This window comes from Argopecten irradians, chromosome 4, assembly GCF_041381155.1.
Source record: "Argopecten irradians isolate NY chromosome 4, Ai_NY, whole genome shotgun sequence".
Classification (NCBI taxonomy): Eukaryota; Metazoa; Mollusca; class Bivalvia; order Pectinida; family Pectinidae; genus Argopecten; species Argopecten irradians.
Genome location: NC_091137.1, coordinates 31313146 through 31327550, shown reverse-complemented (window position 1 = coordinate 31327550; position 14405 = coordinate 31313146). Strand labels below are relative to the sequence as shown.

Genomic DNA, 14405 nt, shown 5'->3' with positions numbered 1-14405 from the left:
CATTTTTTCACCTTACTTGATTAATTCATGAAAACTATACCGAGGTGACCTAGTTTATCATACAAAGTTTATAATGTCAAAGAGATTGTTGAAACAGACGACGAAGCTCTGAATTTCGTTAATAGTTCAGTCATATTGACCATAAACTATCTAATTAAGTTACTTTTCTTTATAAGCTACACTCGAATGTTGAGCTAAAATGTGTTAAAAAGGGTGCGTGATCCATTTTCTCAGGAACGGTTCAGAGACAAAAGACAAACGAAAAATATAGGTAAACAAATAACAAAATGATATGATTTACGATACCCGTACGACGTGGTAAAACAGGTCAATTCATATCTACAATGTCGAAATACATGTAGTACATAAATATGATTCTGCTGAATGGGAATTGTTTAACATTTCACAAGCTGTAAGTCAACATCTGTGGCCCCATTACTACTAATTATATACGTTTAGTACTATTGTTATTCACGGCCATTGCTTTCTGTATCACGAGTGTCCGTCATGGCTACTGCATTTACATTCAGCATTATCAGATAAAATGTCGACACACTGATGGTTGCAATGCAATACATTCACCGATCTGTTCTAGTTCGAGTCAGTTCGGTTGTCCCACTTTGTTGGGCTCATTGTCGATGATCCAGCTGTGTCGGCCTAAGTCATTGGTTTTCCGGATTACGTTACGCACGTGATTTAGTTCCAAGCTCCTCCCATTTTTTCCGGATTGTCATGCGGATATTGCTCCGCCTACTAGCAAAAAAATCCATTGTTTTTATTGATCATCTGCTATAAGACACAGACTCCAATCAAAGATGACTTCATTCCCTAATTGGACACTTGCCACTTTATACCGGACAAGTTGGCAAGTCAAACTACGACAACTGCTGTTGTAACGTACAAGGTAATTTTTTCTATATGTCATATTTACTCTCATATATCTGTTTTCTGTGGAATTATAATGTGAGAAAATGTATTTGATAAAATGATAAAAAATTACAAGATAAGAAAAACAGTTAGTGGAATAAATATCAATATAAACTAACATTTCCTAAAGTTCTGACAATATGCAGTGCCTACATTGCAAACAGTTGTATTCGACGTGTATACAATATTAGGGCTTTTGGCATTTTGTCATATCATTTTCTCTTTTATTCTCGCTCTTTTTAATGCACTTGCTTATAGTTGGCCCCTGCTATACTAGTTCAATCAGACACACGTAAATAGATGAGGTTTTCGAAACGCCGAGTCAGCGTTAATTTTAAGCAATTACTTAACTGAAGTATACAGGTGTTATGTTTATGTGCACGGCACTTGTATCCTATTTGGCACTCGTATCTTATTTCTAGAACGATTGTAAATTTCTGCTTGGATCTGTTACTTTCCGTTTAAATGTTACCTATTCAATTTCGTTTCTGAAATATAAATGTTTGTGTAAAGTGCAGTTTGAAGCAAAACCGTTTCTGCGTGTTTAATTTTGCGAAGTGTAAAGTACTTTGGGCGTTCAATGTGTTTTTGAGTAATGGGTTCATCGATATGTTGCAATGATAGATGAGTACCATGGAACTGTGTCTTTGGATAATGGCGGTGTGCGTAGGGACACTGAATGGCGCCAGAATGGACGTCAGCCCTTATCGTGATCTGTTAGTGGACATACATAACAACTATAGGAGACAGGTTCAGCCTTCAGCGGCTAACATGCAAGTCATGGTAAGTAGTAACATATCATATGGAGAGGTAATTTTCTGCAATTTTGTATGTACATATACTTTATTTGTATTCTATACGACTTAAATTGCTAAATTGTATCTCTGAATAACCTTTTAATATCATGTTTATTGATTAATACCTTAAATACTTATAGCATTTTCATTGTTTTTGAGGAAATAAGTTTTACACTGTATACAAAACGCAAACAGTTTGAAAGCTGACTTTGCGAAAGCATCAAGACGCGAAAAAATCACTTATATTACATTTGACTCTAGCTATTATTAAGACATTTTAGAATTACCGGTATTTGCTTCTTCTAACGCCATTTGCAAATATCTCCAATAACCATCCTATTCCTCACTCACCATACTTTGCATTTGCCGTATTCGTGGGAAAGAAAGATTAGATATTGAAGACTCTTGATAAGAATTATATAATGACATCGCTTGTCTTTCATGGTACGTGTACTGAAAGCCAATATTCTTTTGCGGCTACTAAATTTCACGATTTTTATTTCAAAATAAGCTTGCTAATACCAAGATTTGCGGAGTTTAAAAAGAAAGTACATTTTAATATCTTTCAATGTAAACGGTGTAGATATTAATTTGCGAAAATAAACTTTTTACAATAATGGTGAAATATTGAGCGCAAAAATAAATCACCCTCGAACTATCATCAAGATAAAGTAATCATCATTAATACGATGTCTCATCACATAATCTCAAGATAACATATATATTATGCATGTCAGGTTTATATTGTATATTAGACTGACTATGAAAGAATATAAAAATATGTATGAATCGATAGCAATAGTGTGAATGTTTGGATGAAAGAGAGTAATAATGATGTCATACTTATTTATATATATATATATATATGATGTCAACCAATAGTAATGCTTGTGCTAGAGGCAAAACTGGAATTGAGGAAGAATGGGTCATTTGAATGATTACTAGCAGCACAAACCAGTGAGATTGAAATCGGTGATGAAAGAATGAGATGAATGATGTATAATATGTATTTCAAAATGATTATATACAATGTGTTGTTTCTAAAAATAAAAAAGATACAAAAAAAATAATGGTGAAATATTGAACGCAAAAATAAATCACCCTCGAACTATCATCAAGATAAAGTAATCATCAGTAACTCATTGGCAAATGGTGTCGATTTACAGACATGGAACCAGACCCTTTCTGACGAAGCTGCTTCATGGATCCAGAGTTGTGACTTCGAACACCAGAGTAGAGGCAGGGGAGAAAACTTGGCCTTCGACACTCATAGTTTTCCAACCAGAACCCTGATTACTAACGCGCTGAAGTCATGGTACGATGAAAGGAATATTTATTCCTTTGGACCACAGTCATGTGACAGAGCCTGCCACTATACTCAGGTAGAATATTGTAAAATATGGTTTAATTATTAACTTGTTTTACTCCATTATTTCGATAAATGACACCAATAGTTGAGGGGTTGAGAGTATATACATGTAGTCGTATTACAATCTAGGATTGTTAAAAGTTAATCATGGGAACTGATGTTTCAGGAATAGAAATTCCGTCTCTATGTAGGAATCGCAAGTAATGGTTCCTTGTCATTCGTTTTCGTTCTAATTCTATAATAAAATAGCATAAAAACCCAATACATGATGAACGTTTTTAAATCATCAATGATCAAAACATAAAATCGGTTCTTGTAATTAGTTCCCCTATCGACCAGCCTAACCAATAAACAATATTTTGTTTTATTATGTTTTACCATTGATTTAAGTTATTTATCTTCGATGCAGAACAATAAATGGTGAACAAGCTAATAATGTAATTGGTTATTGACCGTAAAATCGTGTCCTAATTTTAGTATTTATTGTCCCGACAGATGGTGTGGGCCAAAACCACACAAGTTGGTTGCGCAATGGTCAGGTGTCCTAGGTTGACTGCCTTTGGAAGGACATACACAAATGCCTGGTACCTCGGCTGCTTTTACCTGTCCAGGTGAGTTGATCAATAACGTTGATGACGACAGTGTAAACAATGATATAAAGAAAATACAAACAAACCAAAACCATTATCAAAATTAAACTCAACAAAATAAAAGCAAAATATATTATTAGGGCCCCTGCAATGAGATGCAAATGTCCGATATAAATCGCATTTTCCGTCTGTCGGTCCGTTTTGTTTTTGTTTTTGTAATTATGATGGAAGGAAGAGGAGTATTGTTCTTAAACTTTAGCAGGAAGATTTCCCATGTCATCTGTATCTACTGTTACAGTATAACTTTCTGGGATAACTGGATTCAGCTGCCTTTTTGTATTCCATATTCGGTAGCTAATTGACAAACATTTTTTGATAACATAATGAAACAAAAGTTGTTTATTCACGACTGAACACGTATTTGACTGCAATCAGAGAACTAAGAGATGTGCTGTCTCTGGCAATGTGGTCGAAAAGTAAATAAAAAAAATTGCATAACCATTATATATTTATGTAAAAATACGATATCTGACGTAATATGTCTTCGAAATGTGTATCAAATTAACTTTAGTATCATGTGTCATTGATGAACAATACGTAATTCGTAATTGCATAAAAAAATGACGTAACAATCAAAATGATATTTTCGCTCTCAATGCTGCATTCTGATTGATCAAAAACAAGTGAAAATGTCAAAAGTGGTATTTTCACTCCAGTTAAAATATAACTGATATTTTCACCATAAAACCTTATATTTCACTGCGGAAAATGAAATAAAAGATGTTATTGATCAGTTTGCCCTTGTATTGACATGTCTGCCCAGCGACCCACAGTTTCGTTGACGTATTGGTCACCTTCCGACATTTACCGATACATTAGGCAATTCAATTAATTGTCTTTTAGCAATCAATTCGCGCAGTTTGTAAACAAACCAGTCGCCTTTATGAGGCGTTCAGCTGTGCATCTTGACAAATGATTAAAGGTTGCAATAGTAATTAAAATGCAATTATTTGTTCAAAGAGTTTATAAAAATCTCTTACAATGAAATCATACCAGCTTTGTATCCAATTGTTCTGAAGATTTCTGAGTATCCTTTTGTTTTGACAACTGGTGTGTGTCCTATTGTTTTGACAAATTCTGTGTATCCTTTTGTTTTGACAACTTCTGAGTATCCTTTTGTTTTGACAACTTCTGAGTATCCTTTTGTTTTGACACCTTCTGATTATACTATTGTTTTGACAACTTCTGATAATCCTATTGTTTTGACAACTTCTCAGTATTCTATTGTTTTGAGGACTTTTGATTATCTTATTGTTTAGACGAATTCTGAGTATCGTATTTCGACATCTTTGTATTCTATTGATTTGACGTCCACTGCTATTTTGGCTTTGAAGCATTGCCTTCAAATCAGTTGATTTAGATGACATCTGAGTATCCTATATTGTTTTGACAAATTCTGATTATCCTTTTGTAGCGAACCTAGCTGGTCAAGTTCGTTACTCTGTATTTCTTACACATTTTTTGGTATTTATTCAGTTTAAGATTGTACCAACATTTTTTTTATTCACACGTAATTCTGTTTTATTTTTGCCAGAGGCAACTGGATTGGAGAGACACCGTACACGCGAGGTGCTCCATGTAGCCAGTGTCTACAGGGACAGACATGCGACAGGAAACTCTGTAGAGGTAACGTTTATACTTCGAACAAATAAAATCTGATACTGATCGATTCATTCACTTTGATTAATATTGATCGATGTATAAAATAAAGTTTACGTGGGAATTAACTCTTTTAGACAATTATAGACTGTTTTATTACATACTATTAGTGATACGATCGCCTTCTAACATTACATAGGGCCGCGGTGGCCGAGTGGTTAAGATGTCCCGACATATTACCACAAGCCCTCCACCTCTGGGATGCGGGTTCGAATCCCATGTGGGCAGTTGCCAGGTACTGACCGCTGACCGGTGGTTTTTCTCCGGGTACTCCGGCTTTCCTCCACCAACAAACCTGGCACGTCCTTACATGACCCTGGCTGTTAATAGGACGTAAAACTAAACAAACAAACAAAACAAAACAAACAGAATTTCCTCTGTGCTCATGCGGTAGAACGGCAGACCAGTAAGTTCGGGGTCGATTTTTGTTTTTTTCGAGTGTTCAAGCCCAGCTGGCGGCACATTAATCTAGCACTGCTTGACAATAATACATGTTTAAGAATTATAGTAAATGGTTTTGTGTTCTACCACAGGAAGAGGACAAGAACTATGTGAAGACAATAAATCCAGCTGTCAGACATGGGCAACGATTGGTGAATGTTCCAAGAACCCGGTTTACATGAGAAAGAACTGTCGCAAAGCATGCGGTGAATGCAGAGGTAATTGTGACCTGATTTTCTTTCTATGCATACTGTATAATTCCTCTTATTTACGGTCAAGTTAAATACCCACAAATACAATGAAAATAATGACACGTAAATTATCTATACATTTCACCTCGTGTAATACTGTAGTATGCAACGGAAAATCGCGAAATTTTCTCGCCGCAAAATCAAACAACTGTACAGTATACTGTCCCGCATTGTACATATAGAACATTATATATTACAAAATGACTGAAGTATTAATATTCAGCTATATAAAATATGAATAAGATTCATTATCTTCATGCATCATTTAGAATGTTAACGTTTTTACCGATTAAGTTGATGTAAACCATACCAACAATTTAGGTTGAGTTGAGCAGATGTAGCTAGCTATGTAGGTCGAGTGCGATAGTTGAGCTATTTAGGTCAAGAGCACGGAGCTAATAGGTGCAGTCCTTTGCTGCTTTGTTTAACACGATATACTGACCTATATACAAGCTTTTGAAAAATATTGGAAACACTTAACAGCAGTATCCCATTTCAAATGTAATTATTTTTTATTTTTGTTAAACAATTAACCAACATGCGTGCATTTTTTGTATTAATGATCTTTCATACATATGATTCTCCAAGGCATGATATGTAATTCTATATTGTTTGGTTAAACTTTGAAACTTTGTCATGGACTAATTTCAAGCTTTTTTCGTGGTTACGATGTAGGCAGTGATCTATTTGAAATAACCTGGTGTCAATTTTCAGTCGTTTAAATGACACAATACATAGAATAAATTGTCATTAGTTTTTAACCATGATGGTGTAATTTCTCATACAATTTTCTCGGTAATTACATAAATCTTTTGTGATGATTTTGATTGAAACCATTAACGGATTATTATAAAAGACCTTAAAAATGCCAGTAAAGTGATGAGTTTTTGTGTAAAATGACACCACAAAAATTGTTTAAATAGTTCTCTCGTAATCAGTAAATCTAAATACTCAATGTTCCTACCAATATCCAGTTTCTTTATTTTGCACCCAAATGTACATTGTTAGCTAAAGTTACTCAATGATTACACTAGCGATTGTATTACATGTACATTTAAAGAAAATTACACGCATATTATTTTTTGACTATTCATAGTTTTATATGTACTTAATGTTAAACAGCATTGACAGAATATTCATTTAATAAAGATACTTTTAGTATTAAGGATGTACTCCTCTGAGAAGTCAAAATTTTCTTGTATTAAACTTTTTTTCTCATATAGATTTTTGGAAATAGGAGTTTATACCATAAAAGAAAATGGAAGAAAAAACATATGTCCGTGTGCTCGTTTTTGAGCTATTGTCACTCAAAGATACCTAGTTGATAAAATGTTGGATTTTATTGAAATTTTGTCGTTTTGACCATATACACAAGATATTAAAGCCATAATTTCCTAATAAGCTGTTTGATATGAATAATGTTTGTAGAATTTATTTTCTAGTAGTCTTCTTTAAACATATACCAGTTTTGATTAATAAGACTAATATTTTTTTTCTCAGAATAACAACATATACTTCCCCTACCCCTAAAATTTGAGCTACAAAATGCACCATTTTCAGGCATTTTGGCCAAATTTAACCCTTTATAGAAAAAGTACTGGTATTAAACTTTCGTTAATATTTTGCATATCAACAGGGAAAGGGCTGTTCTTTCTAAATCAGACAGAAAAATGGGGGGTCCATGTGCTTACTTTTTTGTCCCATTTGAATTTTTGTTATTTTTCAGTATTTTAGAGTAAAAAATGAAAGTGCTCAAATTACCATTAAATGTAAAAATAAAGTGACAAAAGTGAATCATTTTACACATTAATGCTCAGTATTTTAATAACCACGAACCCAGTAAAGATTTACAGCAAAAATTAGCTCGGTTCAGTTAAAAATACTGGCTCAGTGATGATTTAAGTAAAAACAATTTCAGTAAAAATGGTAAAACTGTGGCTCTACTCAAAGCGAAAAAAGACACAATTTCAAAATGGTCGCCAAATGGGTCTTTTCTTAAAATCCCCGTATAAAAAAAATCTACTAAAAATAGAAATGTAATTTTTTAACAAAATTTGCAACTGGCAACTTGCTACAGATATTGATAAATTTTATTTGAAAATATTTTAACTTCTTTGGTCTATGTCGAAACGAGACTTCAACGGGACTGAAACCTCAGAAGAATACATCCTTAAGCTTTTTGTCTATTTGATTCACTTCGCGAGAAGGCAAATACGGGCTTTGCCAAGTCATCAATTCAAACGACAAATCTTCAATGAAAAGGGTAAGAAGAAAGTATATTTCCACTGACAAGTCAATGTATTTTTAAGGAACTGATGAGAGCTCGGAATGCGTTGACAAGAACAGGAGTTGTGCGACGTGGGCCAGTACGGGGGAGTGTAGGAAAAACAAGGCATGGATGCTACCAAACTGTCCTAAATCATGCCGAGTTTGCACAGGTTAATACACATTATGCAGACGTTTGTTTGTTATTTCTTTGGTTAATGTTAATGTTTTGTGTTGTTTTTCCACGTCTGAGCTATTCATTGTATTATATATCGCATTGTAACACTACTAAGTTTATTTTAATATATGATACCATAACAATGGGGACGTCTTTAGTATTGTTTGAATTGCGATGTACGTTGCAGGAACGATTTAAATTAATTTAAACTTTATTCTTTTACATCGATTACCAAAGAAGTTTTATAACTTAAGCAAATTACTTGGAAGGCCGGAAGTAAGCGCGGAAGAATCTTAGTGTGTGAGGAAACCGGAGTACCCGGAGAAACACCACGTGATCGGGCAGGTGACCCCTAACCTTTTCACGTCCATGCCGGGGATCGAACCCCGGCCGGTTAGGTGAAAGGCGAGCGGCTTAAGCACTACACCACCCTATCACCCAAGAACGATTCTCTGTTATGAAAAATCTTATTATTGGATTTTAATATTGAGAAACTCAACGAATATAATGTAGATGAAAAACATTTGAATATGAGCACTGTTAATGTAATATGGAACTTGAGGATTTGGGATTTTTTAGGCCTACTTCAGTAAGTTAGTAAAGCAATTTGCATTATTATGATCAACTTCTACTTTGTCTACGTTTATTCAATATTTTGTATAGTTTGAAATCGGCATAATTTTTAATTTCATGAAGCCCTGTTGTATGAGGAAATAACTGCAAAGCTTAATTTTGCGTTGTGATTAGTAATGATGATATATCATTTATTCAAACGGTATTACATATCTGATATGTATTTTTTTATCATTTCGGGCTATTATTTTTTACCCATCATTCTCAGGGCAGTCGTTAATATGTTTACTTTGCTGTAAACCGAGTAATTGTCACGTGCGAATAAAACATATTTAGAGTAGAATATCACGACTCTAAATCGAGAAATTTAATCGACGCGAAAATTAATTTAGCATGTTTCGAAAATGCATGTAAGTTAACTTATATGCAATATTCATAAAACTTCGAAATCCGCTTCATGAAGTGAAATTGAATTGACAATTATGTACAGCTCACAGAGCGAATTTCATTTAAAGTACATTCTTATTGGTCGTTTTTGTTATTAAATTTTATATATCAGCTTATAAACGAAAACTCGTACAATATTTATGTAATACTGCAATACCGCTGAAAATGTCATGCATTAAACCTGCTTAATTTTGTGAAATCCTATTTTTCAGTGATTGTTGTAAAATGTTTTTTCTACTATGAAATGGCAACCTCGTACAATAGAAAGGATAGCCTCCCTTTTACCAAATGAAGCTTTTCAATTTATAGGTTACAAGAAATCATATAGCCGATAAAGTGTGCTTGTATATTCTGCAACAAAATGCATTAATTGATTTTGGAAAAAAAGATAATTATTTGCTGTCTTTCTGCAGATGGAGGTGACGAAAGTGGTAACGATAATGGAAGTGGTAGTGGCAACGACGGACAAGGTTTGTATATCAGGTCCATCAGGTTTTAAATGACGTCTATAAGTCATACTCTAATGACGGAATCACATATTTAAAATTACAATGTATATCCAAAATGAAATAATAATCAATATATGTCCAAATGGGAGATTGTAAAAACTGTAACAAATTATTTCTGATGCATAAAAAGGATTTATTGTTATTTATACTTATTGTTGACAAAACCTTTTATCGGATAATACAGCAAATTGTATATACTGAACCATGTAATCTTACTATCCTAATGAAGACACTGTTGAATTTATGAGTTAGCGCTCTGTTTATGCACTGAAATGTTTTAAAGGGACATCCCTTCAATTGTTATCAGAAAAGTAAACTGGAAACAATATTACCTGTATATACAATGTAGAATGTATCTTAAAGTAGATAAGATGCAAACGAGGTCACGATGGCCGAGCTGATGTCCGAAATATTGATATATGCCCTCCACCTAATGGTCGCAAGTTCAAACCCCATGTGGGACAGGTAACAGGAACCGACCGCGGGTCTATGATTTTTTTTCGAGAACTTCAGCTTTCCTTTACTCCCTCAACCTGTCACATCCTCAGATGGCTCTGGTTAATATTAGGGTGTTAATCCAATCAAGCTGTACCAAGACATAATATCAATAACAGGTGCGAGATATTGTAAACAAATATTGTAGAATTTCGCGTTTTCCCGGTAAAAAATGACACTTTGGGGCGAGTCGGTGATATTTTTTAATTTTCAAAAAACAGTTCCAGTTAATGAGAGTGCATCAACGTTGTTTTCATAGAAAGTTAACGTATTTCCCATTTAGAGTCTTTTAAGAGGAAGGAATTTCTCTTAAAGCCAAAGCTGGATACTCAAAATAAATATAACATATGAAAAGAAATTGTAGCTAAGTAAAACAAATGGATTAAATAAATTAACAATAAAAAGAACTGCAGGTAAGAATTTAAAAAAAATGTAGATTGTATTTGAATTTTGATTACATTTGAATCAGATAATTGCTATAATGTTTTGACTGACTATCTTGATTGTGTCATCATAAAATCTTTCGTCCTGCATACTGTTAGGGATAGGTGGAATGGTGTGTCAGAATAATTCTCCGCAGAGGTCCTGTCGAGCCTGGAGATTATCGAGGGCATGTGAGATACATCCAGAGTACATGTCCAGAGAGTGTCGCAGGGAATGTGGACTCTGTCAAGGTCAACATGTCGTCTGTAGTAGCTGCTTTCAGCATCAATTTGCTGTTTCAAAACGTGTCTCTGTTTCGTCAAGACTTCTACAAATGTGTCCAGAACGTACTGTTGCGTTAGCGTCGTGCTAGGTCATAGAACTGTTATGTATGGTTTAGTCCGCTACAGCCATTGTACTGGTTACCATGCATCGTATTCAATCAAACATGTGGTCGGCGTTTCGTCATTGTCTATTTCTATATATAATCATACTAGATTGTACTACAGGAATTAATATTTTTGAAAGTATTGTAGTGCTTGTATTTGTGGTTTTTGTGCTACTAGGTATATGGCATGTAACTATTTGATATCGCCAGTAGTTCTGCTTATATCTGTTCAAACTTATTATATTATATGTGATCAATTCGTTGTTAACAAATCAGTGTGTTCATGCGTTCAGATAACCAAATCTTTAGCAAAACTTTCACTTGAACTTTTTTTTTTTAATTTACATTGTAATCATTTTGGTTTTTATTCATCTTCTAGTATATTAATCCTAATTGATAACTCTAACGATGTCGTACTGATCTTTACATTTTATGGTAAAGCCAGTTAGATCTATGTTTGTGAGGATATGTTGATATAATCGCGAAAGTAATATATGCGAAATATTGAATAACGCATAAATCATACCAACTCTTAATGACCAATCAAAAAGATTGACGACCGCTAAACTTTCGCGTGTTGAGTTGAAATTTTGACCTGCATTTAAATAATCAGCCATGCGGTAATCGGTAATGTACAACTGAAGTCTAATTGACATTAAGATTTAATCTCATTTCAGAAGGAGGAGACGTTTGCAGAGACAAATTGAGTTGCTGTGCGGATATGCAACAGAAGGGATACTGCAGGCGCTACAGGAGATTTATGAGAGAGAATTGTCCTTCGTCGTGCTCGCAATGTTGAAATAATATCCAACGTAATCGGATGTAAACATGTCTGTTATATCAGGAAATACATCATATTGTACAACAAAGTACTATTTTCCGCAACTACAGGAAATGACTGTTGTTGGCAACACTTAATATATGTGATTTGCGTTATAGTGCTAAGTATAATGGTATTATTACGCTGTCATACGTTTTTGTTTATATACTTTCCTGAATTTTTCCGGAAACGAAAATGCATAAGTATGCCATGTTACTAGCGGCAAACCTCATGGACTAGTTTCGTATTGGATTGACGCAAGGGACGCCGGTCACAAAACACGGTTTCACAAGGCTGACGTTTTACATCTTGAAATTTTGTAAAATTGCTCAATATAAATTGTGTCTTAACTTCTGTATTCGATAAAACGTTTCTATACCATGCATTTATTTGTGTTATTTTCAGTTAAAAGTGATCCTTAGGTTATTATTTTATGCCCTTATGCAATATAGTCATGATAAATGGCACAAATCTGTCGAACTTTTCAAAGTATCATGATATTATTTCATAAAGATAATTGTTATTGCAAAATCATTTGTTGCTGTTATGAAACAAAATAATTACCGTCTTCCATTGGTGTTTTTCCTTTCAGGAAATTATCCTTATTCATTATATTAGTGATCGTTATTGATCTTGAATTATTTTATACGCTCAACCTCTTCACTCTATCGGTGACTTCAAGACATCCTCTGCGAGACGTTGATGAATGATTCATAAATATTCCTGAATCAATATTTCATTAACATTTATGAATACTTTCATTCGTGAAATCATGAACATTTATGAATCTCTTTTATTCACGAACTCATCAACATTCATGAGCGAATCATTTATGAAAATTATTGAAAAGTTCATGAATATCATCATGAATGTTTATTCGTAATAATGCACGAGTTATTCATTAACTTCAACTCGCAGCAGTATGCGCAAGCAATTTATGAATATGAAAATTCATGAACGGGAACAATTCATGAGTATTCATGAACTTGAGTCACGCCAATATTGGAGTCAGCGGCATTATTTTATTTTGATTGAGTTTAAAGACAAATCCTTTAAACGCCGTATTGAAATGGCCACTGGAATCCACAAGATTTTACTTCTGGAATTCCACTAGATTGTATTGATATTTCCTCTAGTGTTTCCATTGATATTTCCAATAGAATTCAAGTGATAAATTTCTATGAAATTTTCTGGAAATTCTGTTTGAATCAATTCAATATTTGATGAAACAAATTCTTATGACAATAGGTATAATCCATATATCGATATATAACATCAGAAGAGATTAACATGAAACCACCAGTTTACTGTGTTCATTATGTTTTCATACTGCAACAGATAAGTGCTTAGAAAATCTGTTTTCGGGGATATGCAGCAATCAATTTCATAATGCATTCCGAGTAAATGAGTAATAAACATGTAGTTGTAAAGCATGATATGTTATATGGACAATTTAATTCAATAACATTTGGCAAAATTTCACAAACCAATATCTATGCATAAACACTATAGCAATATCAGTGTGTAGCAATTTCGTATTGAAAAAGAACTGCAGATAAATTAAAACTTACTGAAAGCATTCATCTGTGCTTAAAGAAATCCAGGAATGGCATAATTCTTTCGCTAATATGCTAAAACTTCCATTTTAAGGTAAAAAAAGGTTTCCTCTTTCACACTGCAGCAGAGACGGCAGCCATTTTGGATTGTGACTGTTTGGCGGGAAATATATATAGAAGTCATGTGACTCATGTGGTCATATGACAAGTCTTGTGACTTCAGCGGATATTCATCAAAATGAATGGAATATAATGTCAAGAATCATTCATAAAGCTTTATGCATAACTGATATTCATTAAAATTCTTAAAAATGAATGAACATTTTTCAGTCATTTCGAAGAATTTTAATTAATATCAGTCATGCATAAAAATCCATGAATAATTCTCGACACATTGATCATGAGCAATCATGAATGTTTCATGGATTCATAAAGATTCATGATATCATGAATACCATTTCGCAGGGGATTGATGTTAAGAAAATGTTTACAGTGAAATGTTTTTTTATAAATACCTATTATAGGTATTAACTACAAAGTTTCACAGGAGAAACCATTATTGGTTCCTTTCCCAAGAAGACCCCAAATGACGTAACATTGGTATGAATCTTAAGGTTTTATCCTCTGCGCATTTGACCACAATTACTCTATTGACGG

At 33.7% G+C, this 14405-nt stretch overlaps 1 protein-coding gene across 2 annotated transcripts; it reads left to right on the top strand.

The window, feature by feature from the left end:
• Positions 1-590: 590 nt before the first annotated feature.
• On the top strand, positions 591-12575 carry LOC138322474 (GLIPR1-like protein 1). Of its 2 annotated transcripts, XM_069266501.1 has the most exons (10): positions 591-904; positions 1552-1710; positions 2891-3106; positions 3589-3704; positions 5278-5369; positions 5936-6061; positions 8404-8532; positions 9971-10027; positions 11104-11235; positions 12050-12575. In XM_069266501.1, the coding sequence occupies exons 2-10, from the start codon at positions 1552-1554 to the stop codon at positions 12169-12171; spliced, it is 1149 nt and encodes a 382-aa protein (XP_069122602.1). In that variant the 5' UTR covers positions 591-904; the 3' UTR covers positions 12172-12575. The 2 variants fall into 2 exon arrangements, with proteins under 2 accessions (XP_069122602.1, XP_069122601.1); XM_069266500.1 differs by lacking the exon at positions 11104-11235.
• Positions 12576-14405: the final 1830 nt, after the last annotated feature.

Coding starts and splice junctions, on each gene's coding strand:
- LOC138322474 (XM_069266501.1), top strand. CDS start 1,552: ATGAGTACCATGGAACTGTGTCTTTGGATAATGGCGGTGTGCGTAGGG. Junction 3,705..5,277: donor GGCTGCTTTTACCTGTCCAG/GTGAGTTGATCA, acceptor TATTTTTGCCAG/AGGCAACTGGATTGGAGAGA. Junction 5,370..5,935: donor CGACAGGAAACTCTGTAGAG/GTAACGTTTATA, acceptor GTTCTACCACAG/GAAGAGGACAAGAACTATGT.